Below are 20,367 nucleotides of genomic sequence, written 5' to 3'. Positions count from 1 at the left end.
CATACATTAAGAGCAACGCTTTTCTTTATTTAATTAAGTTATTATCGGTTTCAATCACACCTATTGTTATGGCATATGTTTGTAATTAAGTTCTTATCGGTTTCAATTACGTTAACGTATATGTAATCGGTAATTAAAAAAGAAGAGACTTTATGTCGTCTTCATTTTTAAAAAGAGACAGTCTATCTTCTCTTTAAAAACTTCTATTTTTGTGATAGTCTTTGTCGGAGAGGAGAGTGAAGATGTGGCTTTCACCCTCGTCTCCTTCTCATTTTCCTTTCCGCACCATGAATACATTTTTAAAGTAGTGTCTTTTTCCAAAAAGTTCACTTCACTGAATTTCTTTCTTTCCAAATCATATTTCCCCTTCGTCTTCCCATTTTCCCAAATCCCCTTTAGACTAGAGGTAATAACCCAATTCCCATAACCATTTGCCCCAACTTTCCTTGCCATGCCAGAGCACTCAGACAATATCATTAAGCTTTCAAGTCCTTTCATCACTATCAATTTATTTCTCGAATGCATCAAACCCTTTTTGTACAAAAAAACATACATAATATACAAGATAACAATGAAAAATCAGAAACTCAACATTACAACAAAATGCTCCTTATTCCATGTTCTCAAATCTTTCATGGATAGACCATAAAAACCATAACCTTCCCACCATTCTTGTATTCTTTCTAGAAACTGCTCTACTTCTAGCACATTTTAAAAGGGGCACTTTGAGTCTATAGTTTGCAGTTTTAACAAATTTCAGAGCTCATTTTTATATATATTCGAAAGATACAATTTATTTTAATGTCTTAAAAAACTCAAAAATTAGAATAAGGAAGGAAGTGGCATGAGTCACCGCCTACAACAATACTCAAGCAATCCTAAACACTCAAGCATTTTACTCAAGTTTGAACTATTGTGCGTGAATCGGTATAGAAATGTAGCTGTTTGGGAAAAAGAACTAAGAAGAAGAATAAGATGAAGAATGAAGAAGTGATTTGAGGCTTTTTTTTGTATGAAACTCTGTGTTTCACTCTCATTTTTTTATTTCTCATTTGCCAATTACACAAGAAAAATTCTAGATGCAGTCCCAGTTAGAGGCCTGCGTGCGCACGAAGTGAAACGAGTCGTTTCATTTAAGTGAAAAAATGTATAGAAGTAAAATCTCTCGTTTAACTTTGACTACTGTTTTAATTGTTCAACGCTTCAAGAAGAAAATTGCTCTGTTTTACTGCTCTGTAGAACTTGATTTGTTGCTCTATATCTCATAGCCAGTACCATGCATCATCATTTGTAAAAGCAAAGGCGATACAACAACACTCCTTCAAGCACGGTGCCAGGCAATCAAAAAGACTTGGGTTGTAAAACTTACCAAATGCGAATCCATCTGAAAATGGAAAACCCATTTTGTGAATGATATTTTTCAGATTGAAAAGATTTTTAAAGAAGGAACAGACAATCAAGTTTTTCTCGTTGGAGACTAAAATTTCGGAAAGAAATTCAACTGGATCCATCTTTGAAGTGGTTTGATTTTAAGCATCTATTTTTTGGAGGACAAGATCTATTTTCAGAGCACTCAAATGCTTCGAATGAAACTATACATGCCGATAGTAGTAGAGGAGATGCAGAGGAAACTCAAACAATGAAGATCTGTTTTCAAACACTCAAATGCAAGGCTACTTTGCTTTGGGTCGCCGTGTTTGGGCTCAGTTTCTAGAACGAGAGATAAGAATCAAAGTGCAGAGTTATGTCGAATTGCTTGAGGGAGGAAGATGAAGTAAGGGGTATTTTTGATATTTAATTAAAATTATGAGGGAAATGACATAAATATCCATTTCGTGCGCACGCAAGCCCCCTACGGGGACTGCACGTAGCACGACTCGTGTAATCCCCACGCGGTCGCAAGCAGAATTATTCAAATAAATATAACTAAAATTCCAATTTTCGTTTTCGAGATATATTGATTTGATTTTTAAAATATTTAGATTTTTGTGTTAATATGTGCTTATCTTATCAATGTGTAAACAGTAGTACCAGTGTCGACTATCGAGAACGAACCCGATCCAAAAGAAAAGTTTCGGGCGGAGGATCCGATTCCGGATCCAAAGATGCATATTGTTAGCTGCCACTGCCCGTTACCGGAGTATGATTCGAATCAAGCTTCTATTCTCCGATACAACTGATTCGATCATTTGCTTTGCCATGAAACTAGACCTACACCTCTTCTAGTCTAGGGTTTATTCTCTCTCTCAATACCAGCATGCCTTATCAGCATCGCCCATCGCCGTCGCTGCGCAGATCGACGGTCCTCATTCTCGCTTCCTGCCTCCTGATCGGTATATTTGGGTTCGTATTTGGCATCGCGGCGATCCTCAGCTCGAGTAGCGCGTCGTACAGATGCTCTAACGCCGAACCAGGGTCTGTCCGAGTGGTTTGGGAGAGAGGCGGTGGCGGTAGGATTGACAACGGGATTGGTGATGGGGATCCGAAGAGGCACAGGGTGATGGGGTTCGTTGGCATTCAGACTGGGTTCGGATCAGTGGGTCGCAGGCGGTCCTTGCGCCAAACTTGGATGCCGTCCGATCGTCAAGGGCTTCAGCGGTATTGGTTTATTTTCCCCTGATATCAGTTTTTAAATTTGAAGTATTCAAAATCATCTGTACGTGTAGGGACACATGTTTAATCCAGAAAAATTCCATGAGCTTTTTAAATTCAAGAAAGTAAAATTAGAACTGTTGGTATAAAATTATGGGGCAATGATGGATGGATGGGCAGCAAAGCATGAAGAGACCTATGACTATTTAGAATGAGCGAATAATTTGTTGTGCTTCTATCTATGAAGTAAATTTTAATTTTTGTAGTGTCATTGAAAAGCAGCATAAATTAATAGATATCCGTATCTTTTGGTGAGATAGAAAACATTCTTTTATCCGAGGATCCACATTAAATTTCCGGAAGCAACATTTTTTATGAAGCCACATGCAGTGTGCTCGTTCTTATTCGACGCTCTTAATGATCCGTGCTCTTTTGTTTCACAATGAATCATGTCAATATGACATTTTTTTCTTGCTGCTTTTGTTTACTAGATTTTGCAGCCGTAAATATTAATGGGCTTTGGAATTGAAGTTAATACTTATCATCTATTTCAGCTGTCAGTAGCATCAGTCGTTTATTTTAATCAGTTTATGGATTGGATTATGGCTTGCAGCTTAGAAGAAGCAACTGGTTTGGCTTTCAGGTTTATCATTGGCAGAACCAATGATAAATCGAAGATGTTAGAGCTTAAGAAGGAGGTAGAAGAATATGATGATTTCGTGCTATTGGATATTGAAGAGGAGTATAGTAAGCTTCCATACAAAACGTTAGTGCAAACAATAATATAATGGATATCGCCTATGGTTTTAGTTGATTACTGTGAAATCAAAATCCTCTGTTTTCATTGCAGGTTAGCTTTCTTTAAAGCTGCATATGCACTTTTTGATTCTGAGTTTTATGTTAAAGCGGACGATGACATATATTTGAGGCCAGGTGACTGGCTTGATAAGGCTCATCTAAATATATTTATATGCTTTCTTTCTGGGATTTTCTTTTCTGGATTTTTTCTGCATTTGTTTAATCACTTTATTAACTTACAGATCGCCTCTCACTGCTCTTGGCAAAAGAACGCACTCATTCTCAGACTTACATTGGGTGCATGAAAAAGGGCCCTGTTTTCACTGACCCTAAACTCAAATGGTTAGTCCTGTTTTCATAATTTGGGGTCCATGATTGATTACTTTTGGCTGCATTTTGACCTTATGTCTGGTGGATTGTTACCCTCTTTCTTGTCCTCCTAATATCTTGATACTCATTTACGGAAATACCACACACACAGGGCAAGAGTGATCAGTTGCAATAGTAACTACATTATTTTGCTGCATATAAGAAAGTGGATGTGCAAAAATCTTATGACATTATCTTGATGATGCAGATCTTCGAGCTTTCACTTTCTGTATTAGGCATGTATTAGCCTACCTTTGAAATTATATGATTTAAATTGAAGAGGCTATATCTGCAGTGATACATAACTTGCATCTTCTGTGTAAATTATACATGCTGCATCTGCTAGTACCTTGTTTTTTTTTTTTTTTTTTTTCTTTTTATCAAATATGGATCTTGTCAAATCAGTCAACTTAATGCAGGTATGAACCACTATCCTATTTGCTTGGTACGGAGTACTTTCTTCATGCTTATGGCCCCATATATGCACTCTCTGCTGATGTTGTTGTGAGCTTGGTTGCTCTTAGAAACAACAGGTAAATTTTGATCAGTTTCTGATACTCCCATATAATAATGACAGGTCTTTCCCATTCCTTAAAGTTCTCCTGTATATCATCATTCAGAAAAAAAAGCTAGTGAAGCACGCTTAGGCGTTGCTCTTGTATATGTCCCGTATACGTGGGCTCTTGTAAATGATCAATAAAATTTTGTTTACCGATAAAAATAAAAATAAAAATAGTCTCTACCTTGTATATTGCTTAATTTGCTTTCTCCAACTTGTTCAATGTTACAGTTTTAGGATGTTCAGCAATGAAGATGTTACAATTGGGGCATGGATGCTTGCAATGAATGTTGACCTTGAGAACAATAAAGCACTGTGTGAACCAGAGTGTACACAAACATCTATTGCTGTCTGGGATATTCCCAAGTGTTCAGGTTGGTTTTCCTCCCTACCAAATAAACAATAGAATTACTGTTGAAGCAGAAAAGCGAATGTCAAGGTTTTGTTCTTGTTGTCTATATTATTTCCTCACTTCCACTTTAAATTTAACTGCAGATTCAAATTTCATGATTTATGTAGATCCCTAAAATTTGTCCACCTGATGCTGGCTGACTAACTAACTGACTACATTAAATTACGGTATACCGAGGTTTTGGATTCTGATGGAGATAAAAATGGTCACTTTTGAGGCACCTATCCTTTGGCATGCAGTTGATAGTGATTATAATAGTAGTAAGAACAAAAGTAATCATTACAGAAAGTTGGAGTCATTGCAAAGAACGATTAGAAAAAGTTTGATGTCCTTTTTCTTGATAAAGTGTAACATTAAATCTGTGCATGATAAAGGCATGAATCTTTGGTACAAGTAACAAGATCAATCTTAGTTTTATATTTGCACATGCTGTAGAAAACATCAGAAAATTCACGAGAATGAGGAGTGTAATATTATTCATGATATTGCTCTTCATGCAGGGCTGTGTAATCCGGAAAAGAAACTACTAGAACTTCATCAAAAGGAAAGCTGCTCAAAGAGCCCAACTCTGGCATCTGATTAGTAGTACCCGTAAACTGAGGAGGTAGTTTGAAGAATTGCTTGCTCCTGTAAGGTCTTGCTGTGGTACCGGATGTTGTTCTTTCCACCTTTTTATTTATTTATTTTTCTTTGGTTTTGTAATCTATCCTTTCTAGTTGGTAAAAGAAAATAGCATTTTGTACCATACGGCTTTAGACCTAATCTTCCGTGAGAGTCGAAGTTATAGTGTAGGAAGACAGGTAGCATTAGAGATGCGATTACCCCTGTAAACTCTCATTTATTTAAATCAAATATCATTCTTTTAAAATTATGGAGCTTGCGTCAGCTTCCACAATATTGTGTTGTTAAGTGTTGTTTTTGTTCTGATTAATATTATCTTTGTTCTCAAGAATTTGATATACTATATTTCTCAATTTCGATGTATATAGTATACATAAATATAGTTAAGGGTAATGATACACTTACCACTCTTTTACCACTATTTTACCATTTATAGTGTATTTATTGTTTTATCATTTTTTTTAATTATTTTTTTAATATCCTTAGCCATTAAGAAAAAATTTTAAAAATATATAATTTTAGTAATAGTCACTTGCTTAATCATTAAGTAAAAGAAAAATTTTAAAAAAAATTAAAAAATTAAAAAAAGTGGTAAAAGAGTGATAAAATAGTGGTAAGACTATCATTATTCGTATAGTTAAATGAGGCTGGACCAACAGTTATTTTTATTCTTATTTTTTTAGAAAGTCCAACAGTTATTTATATGCAAGAAGGTTATCCTGAACACATGCGGTCCCCACTAATCTTAGACAGACCGCAAAAATATAAAAACTATCCTTCTAACGGAATTGGTGATAGTGCCTTAAGTGCCAAATCTTGAGATGTTGAAAAAAGTGTGAAATAAGTAACACAATCTCAACCGTCAGGTTTTAAACAAAAGCCCAAAAGGCTTTATTAGATGTCAATGGTACTTGGAGGGTGTAATGTGTGTGTGTGTGTGTGTAGTTTTAGGTGTAAATTCTATTGACTATGGAAAAAATGCAAACAAATTATTTCAAATTTCAATGTTTCAAGCACCATGCTACACAGCTCAACTTTCCTTGGGATGACTGATTAGCATAAGACTCAGAAGTTTAGAGAAAGGGGCTACTCTGAGGCTTGAGCCCCATGTGAAAATGTGAATCCGTGTCTCATCCATTTTGATTTTCATGTGATGGGTGCCCATATTCCGACAGTTCATGAATGCTTCCATTTAACAATATATGCATCATATCCTGATATGCCAATGTATGCGGTTGATCTGCTTGCCAGTAATTATTTTTATGTAATATGCCCAAATTCGTTAGATGCATGTGGTTGACATTCTTAGGATCCATATCTGCTATGCTTCCTAACCGCCATTTCATGGTCCCCAACAGACATGATGCCATTTAAAACAAGGAACTGCTACAATAATTTTTTCTCTTCTCTCTTTTTTCTCTTGCTGTTTTTATTGAAGATCATCATTTGATGCTTTCCCAAGGGAAAGGAAAACACTTTTTCGTCTCATACTCTGCAATAGATTTGTTGAAGAATTGGCAGCTTCTGGAACAGACATGTAAAACCCATGTCCTATGCGTCTTATCTTTTATCTTTTATTCTGGTTTTGCAAACATCAAAATAGTAACAAGAATTAATTTTGATCCAACCGTGGTTCTAGTAACTAAATTCAAGATGTATCAGAAAAGAAAATTTAAAGCGTGGGTGACTTCTGAATTGATCAATATGCATCTGCATGAAAATTCTTTGGACTGTTTGATGGGAAATAAGCAAATTCTGGACAAGTTCAGATGTGAGGGATCCAGGCCATGGATAAAAAGAGAAGAAAGGATAATGAATCCAGATCGTCATGAAGAAAAGTTATAAAAAAAGTATTGGACCTACTTTGGAATCAAAGCTAATCATCTTTGAATATTTATGTTTAGGGTGTTTGAGAAGAGTGTAGTTGAAGTGAAGTTTTCAATTCCAAAGGAGCCTAATCATATACTAGTTATTTCCAAATCATTAGCGGACTAGTTGAGTGAAGGAGTGCTGCTCAAGGGAAAAAGGGCCTCCAGAATTATAGCTCCTTTGATTTGTCGATCAAAAAGCAATCATGCAGGACCCATCGAGTAATATTTTCTACCCAATCATTAGGGAACATAACATTGTTGTCGGAGAAAAATGTTGGGGTCAAGAGGCTTTTCAGCTGAGGATTATGACCAATCATTTCAAATTCTACTGTGACACTTGTCTTCTGTTTGGTGGAGATTCTCACAGTTCTATCAGGAAATTATCAAATAAAGTATCTGAAATAGCTTATCCAAAATACATAAACAGTGATAATAATAGCTTTGCTTATGCAGGTTGGAGCACACATTTTAGGTTCGACTCTATTATATGGCGAACGAATGCATTAGATCAACAGGTGGTCTTTTTTTTTTTCAGTCAGGGTGGATCTGCATTTTCTTCTAGGATTTTCCGAAAGAAAGCAGACACAAATGAAAGAGAGCCATTAATGTGAGGAGGATCAAGGTTTTGAGAACTGAAATCATGAAAAAGGACCTAAGATTAGGAGCAGTACAGGAAAACCAGCTCGTTGGATGCCTTGTATATTTAGATTGCCTTTGGAGCCACAAAGTTTGTTGCTAGACTTTAATATAGCCACCTTCAAGTACTGTATTTTTCTGAGAAACGGACATACCAACAAAAATGCAGAGCTTGGGTCACATACAACCCATACTAAACTTCAGCACTTCTGAAAATTATAATTGATTAGGGCCATTTTAATGTGTAATCTATTGTCATAAGCATTGTTATAAAAACTACAAGCAATGCCAAGAGGGGGGAAATAAAGATAAGAACAGGAAGTCTAGAGAGGATTACTCAATTCTCGAACTTACTTTTAGTTACATTTGCTTTGCTAATTTTCAGTTCTTGTGTTTGTGGTGTCTGCAGAAAGCAACTGATGCCCCTCTGGCTATAAAATCCTGAAAGTAAGATGTTTCTAAAATCATCATTGATAAGATTCTGGGGAGTCAAATTGTTAAAAACCACTGATCTTAGTGGTCTCCACTTCATTACATGGTCTCTGAAAGGGGTCAAAACTTTGAGCATTTCAACGACATAGAGAGGGAGGCTTTCTAAATTTGTTCACACTTTAAATTGCAGAAAGTCTCCAATATGATTGTTTGACCTCCTAACTCAATGGTCATCACATGCCGTTGGAGCTCCTCTTTTCTTTCAATGACCAAACACTGAGTATAGATTCCTTGTTTTTCGCAGACACAGATGTATAAAGTATAAACTCTGCCAGTTCCTTATTACAAAGTCTGATAATAGCAGCTACTGGCCGGTATGCTTTATTGGCTAACCGTGTACGGTAAGTTAAGCTAAATTTTAAATTGTGTGTATTTTAGAAATACTTTAGCCACAAAGTAATTACACAAAGATAAACTCACAAACTGATGTCATTTGATGTGGTACGTCGGATTGTAAAGTTACTAATTTTATTGTAAAGTATATTTAACATATCCCAATAAGCCAGAATTTACTTTTGTGAAATCCATTTTTATATGCAACACTTCTGTTTCACATAATTTTACTAAGGGACTCGCCATTTCTTCTCTATTCCCTTAGAGATGAGCGGCCCTCCCATTATGTTGTCGGGCTGTTCATATAAAATGATCAAAATACGAAATGGATACAATGAAAATAAACCATCTTCTGAGAAAGTTAGAGCAATATGCCAAGGGTCCACAACACAGCAAGGAATCTCACACAAATCATGCACCGTCACGGGTCTACAACACCAAAATGGAATGAAGTGTCAATGTAAAGATCCTGCCAAACGTGCACCGCTTAGAATGGAATATACGTATTTCGTTTTGATTTTCTCTACTCTATTAATATTTGAATTTCTCTTACTCATCTTTATTGGCTGTAAAACGTCACTTTTTAACTCTTCATTCCGGACTCCTTGTATCTCACTGTATATAATGAAGGAATATGTATGTATATGGCTGTTTGGTTGTCGAGAAACCAAAACAATTTCTGACCCAATATTTTCATTATTCACTTACGATGTGTTGCTTTGGCCGATCGAGTCAATTAATGTTCACTCAAACTCAGCAAAAGCCTCTCTAAAAGAAAGATTAATAAAGAAATGATAAAGATCCAAAGAAGATGAGGAAACCTTACAACGATTAAAAACAATGACTAAACCGTATAAAGCACAGGACAAAATAACAGCGCAGCCATGAGAGGAACTCATCGAAACCCTTTCGCTGTTAGAGCAGGAATCCAAGGTGCCCTTGGTTATGGTAATGTCATCCAGTCTATATATATATATATATATATAATCATATTTTTCTTGACCTTTTTCTGGTTTGCCAAGCATGCAAGATATTTGAAAATAACTGAGATAATCTATAGTCTTAATTAAATATATGATTTTTTTTTTCAATGATGCGCTCCTTTGCTTGATTGTTGAGATATCAAAGCCTAAAATGTGAGCTGGCTTGCTTTCTTTGTGAAACAAACCAATCTATCAACTGATCCTTGAAATGGTTTTGATGACTGACACTTGTGATCATTGTGTCTGGAAATTCCAAAAATTATGCGATCCGTACTCATACACATTTTTTTTATCCCTACTCTTGCAACTTGAGGATCCTCACATGGAGACATTCTGGTTTCTAGTACTCTTGGATTATATCACTCACATGGCACTCGAGCTTCCTGGAAATCGGAGGTTCTCTTCTCTCCACCCTCATATAATTTATATATACCTTCTTGAACTTCTGTCATGCATGCATTTAAGTGGTGTGCTTTTAAGTAAAGTCACAACTATTCTTGCTTCCACTGTTGTATGTTCCTATTAAATAATGACCGAGATGGCTCAATTTATGTTTGAATAACAGCAAACAGCTCTACCAATGATAATTTCCCCAAAAATGGTTTTTTTTTTTTTTTTTTTTTTGGGGTATTTATCCTCTAAGATTGATAATCTGAGTCCCCCAGAGGGTTTCTGCAGTACCTATTTGGCAACAAAAGCCATCATTACTTGAAAATTGGATCAGTACCGTTGATCCAAAATTCTTTTACTATGTCCTACATCTGCAACACATGTTCCTATTTCTTTTATCATTGCCATGTGGATTCTCTCCCATATTGAATATGTGGTGGACAAGACAGAGAAGCTTGCAAGTGGCAACACAAAGTCAACATTTTGCAGAAGAAGCTTTCGTTTCAATATTATTGAACGGAAAACAAGAGCATGGCATGATGGTAGTGCTTAGCAATCAATTGGACATTGGAAAATTTATAGAACTTCCAGAAACAGCGCAATTAATTATAAGGCCTAATTTCAATAAAAAAAAAAAAAAAGTGGATAAGAGAAGCAGGTCCTGAGAAACCCTCATCATCAGCATAGGTTATGAGAAATGGAACTGCCAGTTAGACAGATGCAGAGAGGTATAGAAAAGGATTCCACACTGCCAAAGTCCTTCCCCCACAAGACCATCACGTGCCCTTGCAACTCTAGGACCAAGTCCCTTATCCACAAACATTTCCATCTCTTCACCCCTTCTCTGTAAAACATTACTCTCATGCAAATTCTGAACTCTAATGCAAAGCTCCTTAGGATTTATATCTGTAATCGTACTCTTACACTCTCTGAGGTTCCCAAGTCGGAGACGTTCTTAGTTGCCGCTACAGGACTTCCTCATTACTCCCTCATGGGAACTCAGATCTTTGGAAATTTGCAAATACCCTATAAGGAATTTAATTGTATTTTATTGTCTCATTTTATCATTATCTGTATGGATCTCTTGAGTAACTTTGAAGTTTAATACATATTGCAAGAGGTATTCATCCACCTCTTAAATTTTTACAATTCAGATAATTTTAAAAATTTAGAGAATCATAATCCAAAGGCATTACATGGTTCTGACTGTACAAAGTGTCATAAAGGGCAACAAGAGCACCTAATTCTGATACAGCTTATATAAAAATATAAAGGCCCCTCACAAAAATGCAGTGATGGCTGGGGTGGTTGAAGTGAACCCAATAGTGCAGAAGTTGGTGGCCGGCTATACAACGTAGGAAAATGATAAACACAGTCACATTTTACAATATTTTACACAATAATATTTAAAAAGAGGGGTATTTTTGTAAACTATCTTATAAAATTAACACCACTTTACAAAAATACTCTTATTTTACAATATATGTTGTGTAAAGTGTTGAAAAATATATTGTGTATATATTATTTTTCACGTAGTAATGTTACATACAGTTATATAATGTATAAATTCTATATTTTTTTTAAAGTATGATTTATTATTAAAAAAAAAATTCATTAGTCACAAATTTATTATTTTTTAAAAAATACACGTGACTTGCACATTCTAAAATTACAAATATCATTTTTCATGACATATATATACTGCATGTATTTACGTATGTATTTTGGCAAAGCATAAAACATTTAATAATTATGGTCATAACCACACCATCCAAAAAAATATGAACTCAAAGTTTGAGGTGGGCTCAAAGCCTCAAACCTTTTTCACTCTATTTTAAGATTTTTAGATAATAAATTAAATTGAGAAAAAAAAAAGGATTATTGTAATAATTTATTATTTTGTAAGGGAAGGGTACTTACTAATAAAATATACTAGACATGAGGAAAGCCCCAGGAGGATGGATCTCTGCGGGTGGGTACAGTGAAGCTTCCCCTAGAAGAAGAAGATGAAATGCTTTGAGGAAAAATAATTCTGGAACCCATTAATATCTCATACTGAATTATTATGTTTTTAATTTCCTGGTAAGTAACTAATTTATCATACTATTAATTACACATACACCAGGAAATTACCCAACCGGATTTTTCGCATAAAGAATTAAGTGATCATCAGCCATTTAAGATGCAGGCCGTGAGCCTTCATATTAGGAACTATTAAGTGTATTGGTCCTCTAACCTCACTGTTATTCTGTTAAATTATTTAAAATTTAAAAATAATTATAAATAATAAAATTGCACACAAACTCTTATAAATACAAAAAAATTATATTAAAATAAATTTCTAAATTGACGTAATTTCATATATTCTATTAGATTTATTTTATAATAAAAATAATTTTATAATTTAACATACTGCAGTAAATCATGTTAATTTATAAATTTATTTTCATATAATGTCTTTGTCTCCAATATTGAAAATTGGGTAGTTTCAAGATGGAAAATGATTTACACAATATTTTTAACAACATATTTCACAACAATATTTTAAATGAGAGGTATTTTTGTAAAACATATTATAAAAATAATATTATTATATAAAAATACCATCATCTTACAACATTATTGTGAAATGTGTTGTGTATATCATTACTTATATTTTTTTTATTTCTTAAGTACCACACCAATCATCTCGATATACTGTTCTATGCATGTAGATATGTGCTTAGAACATGATAATTGGAAAAACAAAAACAAAACAAAGCATTTAATCATTTTTCATGGTTAGAAGGGTTTGGTTGGACACAAAATTAGTGATTAATTATAGGTATTATTAACTTATAATAATGTATTAATTATCCTAAGCACCGAAGTTTGTGTATTGTTTTTGCCAAAAATGGTAACTCAACATGGTTAAACTGAGATACATGTGTTTTTTGCCTCACGATGAATGTTCGATCTGGTCTCAAACACGGACAAGTTTAATATTTATTTATTTTTTTGGGGGGTGCAATCATTATATTCATTTTGTAAATTCTTAAAATTATTCAGATTCAGATGCTGGCTTGTTTTTTTCAAGGGTAGATGAATGGATTTAATTGCAATAAAAGAAGGTTGTACAAATACGACACCAAAAGAACAAAGAAGGCGGCACATCACAACCTCCAATTAACTCCAAAAACAAGTCGACAACAAGCTACAACATATTGGCATCCAGATCCATCCATTACTAATTAATGCTATTCACATAAAAATAAAAATAAAAAACATTATCCTGAAAATTCTCAAAAATATTAATTACTGCTACACATTATTTTATTTCTTAAACCAAGTTACACTATCCAAGACCTTTCTAAATTGTACTTAAATTTCCATGTTCCAAGCATTAAATATTTGGTTAGCAAACTGTTTTTTTTTTTTTTTTTTTTATGAAAAGATTTTTATATCAGGTACCATCCATTTGATATAATTTTATTTAAAAAAAATTAAAGTTAAATATTAAACCATATATTACACACGTAATATGACTCTTAAGTATATTATTTATTATAATTATGAAAAATTTAAAATATAAATATTATTTAGGATTTAATATCAAAATACGGGAAAAATATTTTTGTAATAAATCAATTTTCATCCACCTGGCTTGATTTGGATTGCCTGGTCATCATTATCCCCTTCTCTGCCACAAGTCGCCTCGTGTCTCTCTCTCTCTCTCTCTCTCGTCGGTTGTCACCATCCCCGTTAACGCCCGTTACTTTGCTCATGGGGTGACGCACCCAAAAGAGTAGAGAATAGAGGGAGTCGTGGTGACGCCGTCATTTGCTTAGCTGGACGCAACCTTTTAGGTCCTAGTAAGCAGGTTTTGTTTGCTGAATGGGCCAGCTGGCACGCCACTGCCTCCTGCACATGGCCAGCTACTTGTGTCGAGACGCTCCTCTCCAAACAAAACAAACCCTCAATCCCACCCTTATCCACCACAATGCCAGTCTACCTACGTCTCTGACCTTCACAACATCACATTATTTCCCTCTCGGGTTCTTGGGCTTATCGAAAGTCGTCGTAATCAAGATGACATCTTAGGGACACGAAAGTAATTTCATCGGTTTAGGAAGTCCTCAAGACTTGAATTTTCTCAGTCTTGCGTTGCGTGAGAAGGTAAAAAATCTGGAGATAAAGAGTACAGAAGTGAGGAATCTTTAGGCAAAACTGGGAGAAAACAATAGGGTGTGAACCACTCACACCTAAGAGTTATGATTCTGATCGATCATACCAAGGAGCCCCGCAGCCAAACTGTTTTGATTGACACTACTCGGATCTATTATTTCTCCCTAATAGTGACACGTGTGGGGTCGATCTGTGTGACTGCCACGTGGTGAAAAAACTCATTTATTTGGGGATGTAATGTACTTTATATTTGCTGGAGAGTGCAGAAAGGAACAAGGAGGGATGATCAATAAAGGAAAAGGTTTTTCCTTTACTTTTTTTGGGAAGCGTTTGCATGAAATATGGGTCCATCTACAAATTAACAGAAAATGTCAAAGTTATCAGTTTCTCAAACACAATAAGATCTTAAAAAATTAGAAAATTTATGAAAAAAGTGAAATCGTGAATGAGAAAGTAACCATTTTGATAATTTGATTTAAGAAATAGAAGATAGCTCATGAAAATTATGAGTAATTTTGGTATGATTTGAATTTACAAGTTCCCTTCATGGATGCATTACCCAATTGAGGGAAAATTCATTGTTGTAGGAAATATTCAGCGAGAATAAGTAGTAAACAAGAGAATAGAGGGAACAAGAGTTGGGTAACCTTTTAAACTGGTATAAAATAAATAAAAGATTCCTGCCATTTTATAATATTATAATAAATATATTTATTATCTATTTTTTATTATTATTTTTAATTATTTAATGTCACGTTGTAAAATAATAAAAAAATAATAATAATTGAAATGATGAATTGTATTACTAATAATCCATTTATAAATGCAAGATGACAACGATTTAAAGGGAAAAACTGATGCAATTAATACACATATATACAGATTTAATACAATTACCATTAATGCGTTATTGGGAAAATTTGATAGCATGAAAAAATATGAAAGTTGGTGCAAACAAATATGGGGAATAAAAATTTTATGTATAGTTATTTTTATATATATATTTTATATTATATTGATGTAATTAATTGTGTATTAAAAAAATTAATATAGTCAATTATATTAATAAAATATATAAAAAATATATAAAAGTGACTGTATGTAATATTATTTTATAAAAATAATGATATATATTACATTACCATTTTATTTATATCTTACTATATATGATATTGTATATTTATCATTATTAGATGATAAAAAAGTATATAATAAATAATTATTCAATGTTGATAAATATGATACATCTTATTTAATAAGATGTAAGTAAGATAAAAATATGATATAAATTTTATAAATCAGTCACTAATTACATTACACACTTTACATTTATATCTTATTTATGGGATGTAATAGTATTTTTTATAAAATATATAGATTTTTTTTAATAGGACGTGCAATGTGAATTGTAAACAGTAGCTTATGAGAAGTATAATTTATAAAATTTTCCAATTCAAAAATAACTGTAGAGGAGGAATGGAAAGGAGAGATGGTGGTAGAGAAATAATAAACAAAGAGAGGAGATTTTGAGTGAGAGAGAAGTGAAACCTGTCTCGTGAAGGCTGCAGCAGCAGAAGCAGTAGCAGGTGTAGACGAGAGAAAGAATAGGGAACAAATTATGAAGCTTTTCTCTTTCCTTTCTTCCCTACTCCTTTCTTCTCTTTCTCCCTCTGGTAAATCTCTCTAAATTCACACAGGCAATTTTTAAAGATTTCTAGTCTCACATTCATTCTTTGCTTTCTTCTTTTGTATCACGAGATCCTCGTCTCTTTCTCTCTTTCCTCTCCCTTCACTCCAAGACTTCTTCTTCTAACTCGGTGTCTCTGTACTCCCATTCTCACGCATTGCTAAGAAAGAGAGTTAAATTTTCGAAGAAGGAAAAACAAAATTTTTGTAGGGAAACAGAACATTTGAAAGTAGAAAGTTTTCGTTTTGTTTGCTTAGTGGGAAAATGTCGCATACCGGGAAGACCATTTCGGAGCTAGGGTTCGACACGCTCGACGAACGGTTCCGGGATTCACTGAGTTTCGAGGCGAACAAGCCCGATTTCAGAGAGCTTGATCTGGGCTCCCCAGTCTCGCCTCTCCGAACCCGGTACGCCGGACCTGCAGGCAGTGGGCTGACCACCACCACAACCACGACCAGTAGCTCCAGCTCCTCCGGATCGGTATCCGGGCGAAATGGGCATAATCCGGTTGGAAAAAGATCCGATTCTGGCCCCAACAACCACTCCGGCGAGCTTTCTGGCTCTGGCGAGAGTAGTCCCACAGCCGGCGACGGCATCCGATCCGGCGTAAATGCTCGGAATTTCAAATCGGTCTACACTAGATCCGATTCTGGTGCGACTCAAACGATAAAATACCCGGGTCAGACCCATACACAAACACAAAGCTCCGTGAATTCACCGCCACTGAATGTCCTTCCCACTGGCAACATTTGCCCGTCTGGGAAGGTCCTCAAGACAGGCATGACTCCAAACCGGAGCTCGAGAGCCGACGTTTTAGGTACCGGGTCGGGCAATTACGGCCACGGGAGCATAATGCGGGGCGGTGTGGCCCCCAAAGAGCCCTCAAATATCAACGCCACTAATTTGAGGTCAAGCGGTGGCGGAGACTGCGGGCGGAGATCAGTCGTAGGTGTGGATCCGGAGGAGGTGAAGAGGGCTGGGAATGAACAATACAAGAGTGGTCATTTTGGGGAGGCATTGAGCTTGTATGATCGGGCAATTGTGCTTTCACCGGGCAATGCGGCATACCGGAGCAACCGGGCGGCAGCATTGACTGCTTTAGGGAGGCTAGGACAGGCGTTGAGAGAGTGTGAGGAGGCGGTGAGGTTGGATCCTAATTATGGGAGGGCTCACCAGCGGTTGGCATCTCTTTTTCTCAGGTGGGTTATGTTTCAAGTTGGGATCTTTGCCTTCTTTGATTGATTGGTTTTTGTGGGCATCGGTGGGTTGGTCTTATGTTGTTAGATCTAGGGTTTTTTCTGATGCGAATGTGATTTGCATTAGGTTGGTTTTTGCTTCTGTCTTTGATCGTTTTGTTTTAGCGTGTCGGTTCTGATTTTGTTAGCAGATAAGTTGCTTGGAGTTATCTTGTTTGAATCTGATAATTGACTATTTTCGTTAATGGGTTCTTTGTGATTTTTTATTTGGAAAAGCCCATGATTTTATTTATTTTGTAGTGTCCCAGAGTAATTCAGTTCGTTCTTTGGATTTGATAATTTCTACTTTGTGCTTCTAAAGTAAATTTTAAGCAATGTAAAATATCTTGACATATTTGCGTTTTAAGACATTGGATTGTCCTAATTTTGCCTACATAACTGGGACCTCTCTCTCTCTGGTAGCCAATGCAATGCATTTTATTTTAGAATTTTGCTGGTCTATTCAAGTGTTTTTTATTGGCATTGTGCAAACTAATTTTTGTTCATACAAGTTTTAGGCCATACCCGTTTAACTTAAATTATTCACAGGTTAGGGCAGGTTGAGAATGCCAGGGGGCACCTTTGTATTCCAGGAGTGCATCCAGATCCAATGGAGCTGCAGAAGTTGCAGACTGTGGAGAAGCACTTGAGAAAATGCACTGATGCCCGGAGGATTAATGATTGGAAAAGTGTTTTGAGGGAAGTTGATGCTACAATCGCTGCTGGAGCTGACTTTTCTCCTCAGGTAAAAGCCCATTTGTAAAATTTTTCTTTAGCATGGTTTAAGAGATTGGTGCAGCCCACATTAATAAATGGCTGAACTGGTTCAAATTGAATTTACAGCTCTTTATGTGTAGGGCGGAGGCCCTTTTGAAGCTACAACAAATTGATGTTGCAGAATCAAGCATATTAAACATTCCCAAAATAGAACCATGTACCCCCTCCTGCTTACAGAGTAGATTCTTTGGAATGCTTTCTGAAGCTTATCTGTATTTTGTCCGTGGTCAGATCGAAATGGCATTGGGAAGGTGAGTTCAGAAATTTAATTTTCCTCAGATATTAGAGGGCAAAGGGTTTTGTGGGTGAGTAAGAATGGATGATGTGTTGCAGGTTTGAGAATGCTGTAGCAGCTACTGAGAAGGCTGCACAGGTTGATCCTCGGAATGTTGAAGTTGCAGTGCTGCATAGCAATGTTAGGTTGGTGGCAAGAGCGCGTGCAAGGGGCAATGATCTCTTCAAATCTGAGAGGTTCACCGAAGCTTGCTCAGCATATGAGGAGGGTCTCAAGGTTGACCCTTCCAACTCTGTTCTTTACTGCAATAAGGCAGCTTGTTTGTTTAAGCTCGGGCTGTGGGAAAAATCCGTTGAAAATTGTGACCAAGCCTTAAGTATGCAACCCAATTACACAAAGGCCCTTCTTCGGAGGGCTGCCTCAAACATCAAGGTAATTAGCTCAACTTCACCGTTCCATATCCTTTCATTGGTATTTATGGAATTGTTTATGCATTTACATATTACCGATTACAGTTGGAAAAGTGGGTGGAAGCAGTACGAGATTATGAGGTCTTGAGGAGGGAACTTCCAGAAGACAATGAAGTTGCAGAATCACTTTTCCATGCTCAAGTTGCATTGAAGAAATCCCGTGGGGAAGAGGTTTATAATATGAAGTTTGGCGGTGAAGTGGAAGAAGTGTTGGGTCTTGAGCAGTTTAGAGCTGCAATATCTTTACCAGGTTCCCCTTCTCATCTAGGATGTATAAACGGAAACATCTTCTAAGCATTCTCGTCCGAAATACCATGTGATGTTCTTGATAATAAAATTCAAAATTTGCAGGCGTGTCTGTTGTCTATTTCAAAGCTGTCTCTGATCTACAAAGCAAGGAAATATCTCCTTTCGTGGACACACTTTGCGGCCGCTACCCTTTCATTAATTTCCTGAAGGTAAATTGACTCACCTACTCTCGTTTGGTAATGGCATTTCAATGAAATCTTCCACTCAAAATTTTGCTTGGAGAGATGAATGAAAGCATTTTCTGGTGTTTGTTCATAGGTGGATGTTGAAAAGAGCCCAGAAGTTGCAAGCACCGAGAATGTGAGGATTGTACCAACATTCAAGATTTACAAAAATGGTAGCCGAGTTAAGGAGATTGTGTGCCCAACTCGTGATGTGTTGGAACACTCGGTTAGGCATTACGGCATTTAGAACTCAATGTCTGTACGGCGATGCTTCTCTGCCCAATTTGCATTTTCTTCTTGCTACCCAAACCCGGGGTTTGGTGGGAAATCCGCCACAGCACTTCCAATCTGTCCTCCCACCATAAAAGGTTTACCAGATTCCTGTGACATAATCAGAAACACAAATAATCTCATTAGCAGCCAATGCCAGGGGAACCCAGAGAGGTAGTAGCTTAGTTCCTTTACCAGTTTTCATTTATTCATTCATTCCTCATTGCTCTCTGGTTCTATTGTTCTTCCTCCCAGTAATTTCCATCTTTTCCTTTTTGGAACTTCTTTTTACTTCATGTTCATGTAGGCCAGCCTCGTTCTTGTATCCCCCGCCACTTTCACTGAGAGAATGTTGAGAAGTATGTACCATTTAATTAATTTGCTCTTTAGCTACACTTTGAGAGAGAGAGAGAGAGAGACAGAGAGAGAGAGAGAGAGGTGTCTGGCTGGCTGGCTGGTAGAAGAGGATCTATGTACATGTATATGTGGTGATATTTATACAAAAAGAAATTGGAAGCCATGAAGGGGAGATTGGATGTCCAGTGGGTTCTTACTGGGTTAGTGAAAGAAGGATGAATATGTTGCTATTATATTTTGTTTATTGTCTTTATAAATCATCTCATCAATAATAAAAAATTCCCATTTTTTCCCCTACAATTACTGCATCAATATATTCTCTCAAGCTCACTATAATTCGAGCTGCATTCCTTCAATGAAAGGCCGAATGCTCTCTAGCTTTTCTTCGGTAGGGAGCATTCTGGAAAAAAACGTTGAGGAAGTGGGAAAACACCGACTTGGTCTTTGCCAACAGAGTTGTGTTTCTTCAAACGTTGGTTGTTCTTTTTTTATTAAAAGGTCCGACTTGGTTGTTGACACAACTCATTGCTCTTTTCTGTGAGGTTGACTGTTTGTTTTTTGCTAAAATTTTAATTTATATTACAAAAAGATTGTATTAGAGGATTTGAGGTGTGGGGGCAGAGAGAGAGAGAGAGAGAGAGGG

General features: G+C 36.0%; 2 protein-coding genes across 3 annotated transcripts; both read left to right on the top strand.

Annotated features, from left to right (window-relative positions):
- Positions 1-1,963: 1,963 nt before the first annotated feature.
- LOC122290175 (probable beta-1,3-galactosyltransferase 14) lies at positions 1,964-5,601 on the top strand. Its single transcript, XM_043097752.1, has 7 exons — positions 1,964-2,598; positions 3,206-3,358; positions 3,443-3,525; positions 3,633-3,732; positions 4,179-4,292; positions 4,550-4,692; positions 5,231-5,601. The coding sequence occupies exons 1-7, from the start codon at positions 2,258-2,260 to the stop codon at positions 5,311-5,313; spliced, it is 1,017 nt and encodes a 338-aa protein (XP_042953686.1). The 5' UTR covers positions 1,964-2,257; the 3' UTR covers positions 5,314-5,601.
- A 10,090-nt stretch (positions 5,602-15,691) lies between these two features.
- Positions 15,692-20,024, top strand: LOC122290174 (TPR repeat-containing thioredoxin TTL1-like). 2 transcript variants are annotated; one of them, XR_006236319.1, is made up of 8 exons: positions 15,692-17,106; positions 17,692-17,887; positions 17,986-18,170; positions 18,253-18,586; positions 18,670-18,874; positions 18,976-19,082; positions 19,192-19,541; positions 19,675-20,024. XR_006236319.1 is itself a non-coding variant. In XM_043097750.1 (7 exons), the coding sequence occupies exons 1-7, from the start codon at positions 16,172-16,174 to the stop codon at positions 19,342-19,344; spliced, it is 2,115 nt and encodes a 704-aa protein (XP_042953684.1). In that variant the 5' UTR covers positions 15,692-16,171; the 3' UTR covers positions 19,345-20,024. The 2 variants fall into 2 exon arrangements, 1 of the variants encoding a protein (XP_042953684.1); XM_043097750.1 differs by having other exon boundaries at positions 19,192-20,024.
- Positions 20,025-20,367: the final 343 nt, after the last annotated feature.

The sequence above is a fragment of the Carya illinoinensis genome, chromosome 12 (assembly GCF_018687715.1).
Source record: "Carya illinoinensis cultivar Pawnee chromosome 12, C.illinoinensisPawnee_v1, whole genome shotgun sequence".
Taxonomy (NCBI): Eukaryota; Viridiplantae; Streptophyta; class Magnoliopsida; order Fagales; family Juglandaceae; genus Carya; species Carya illinoinensis.
The sequence above is the reverse complement of the archived record's forward strand: the minus strand, read 5'-3'. Positions and strand labels throughout refer to the sequence as shown.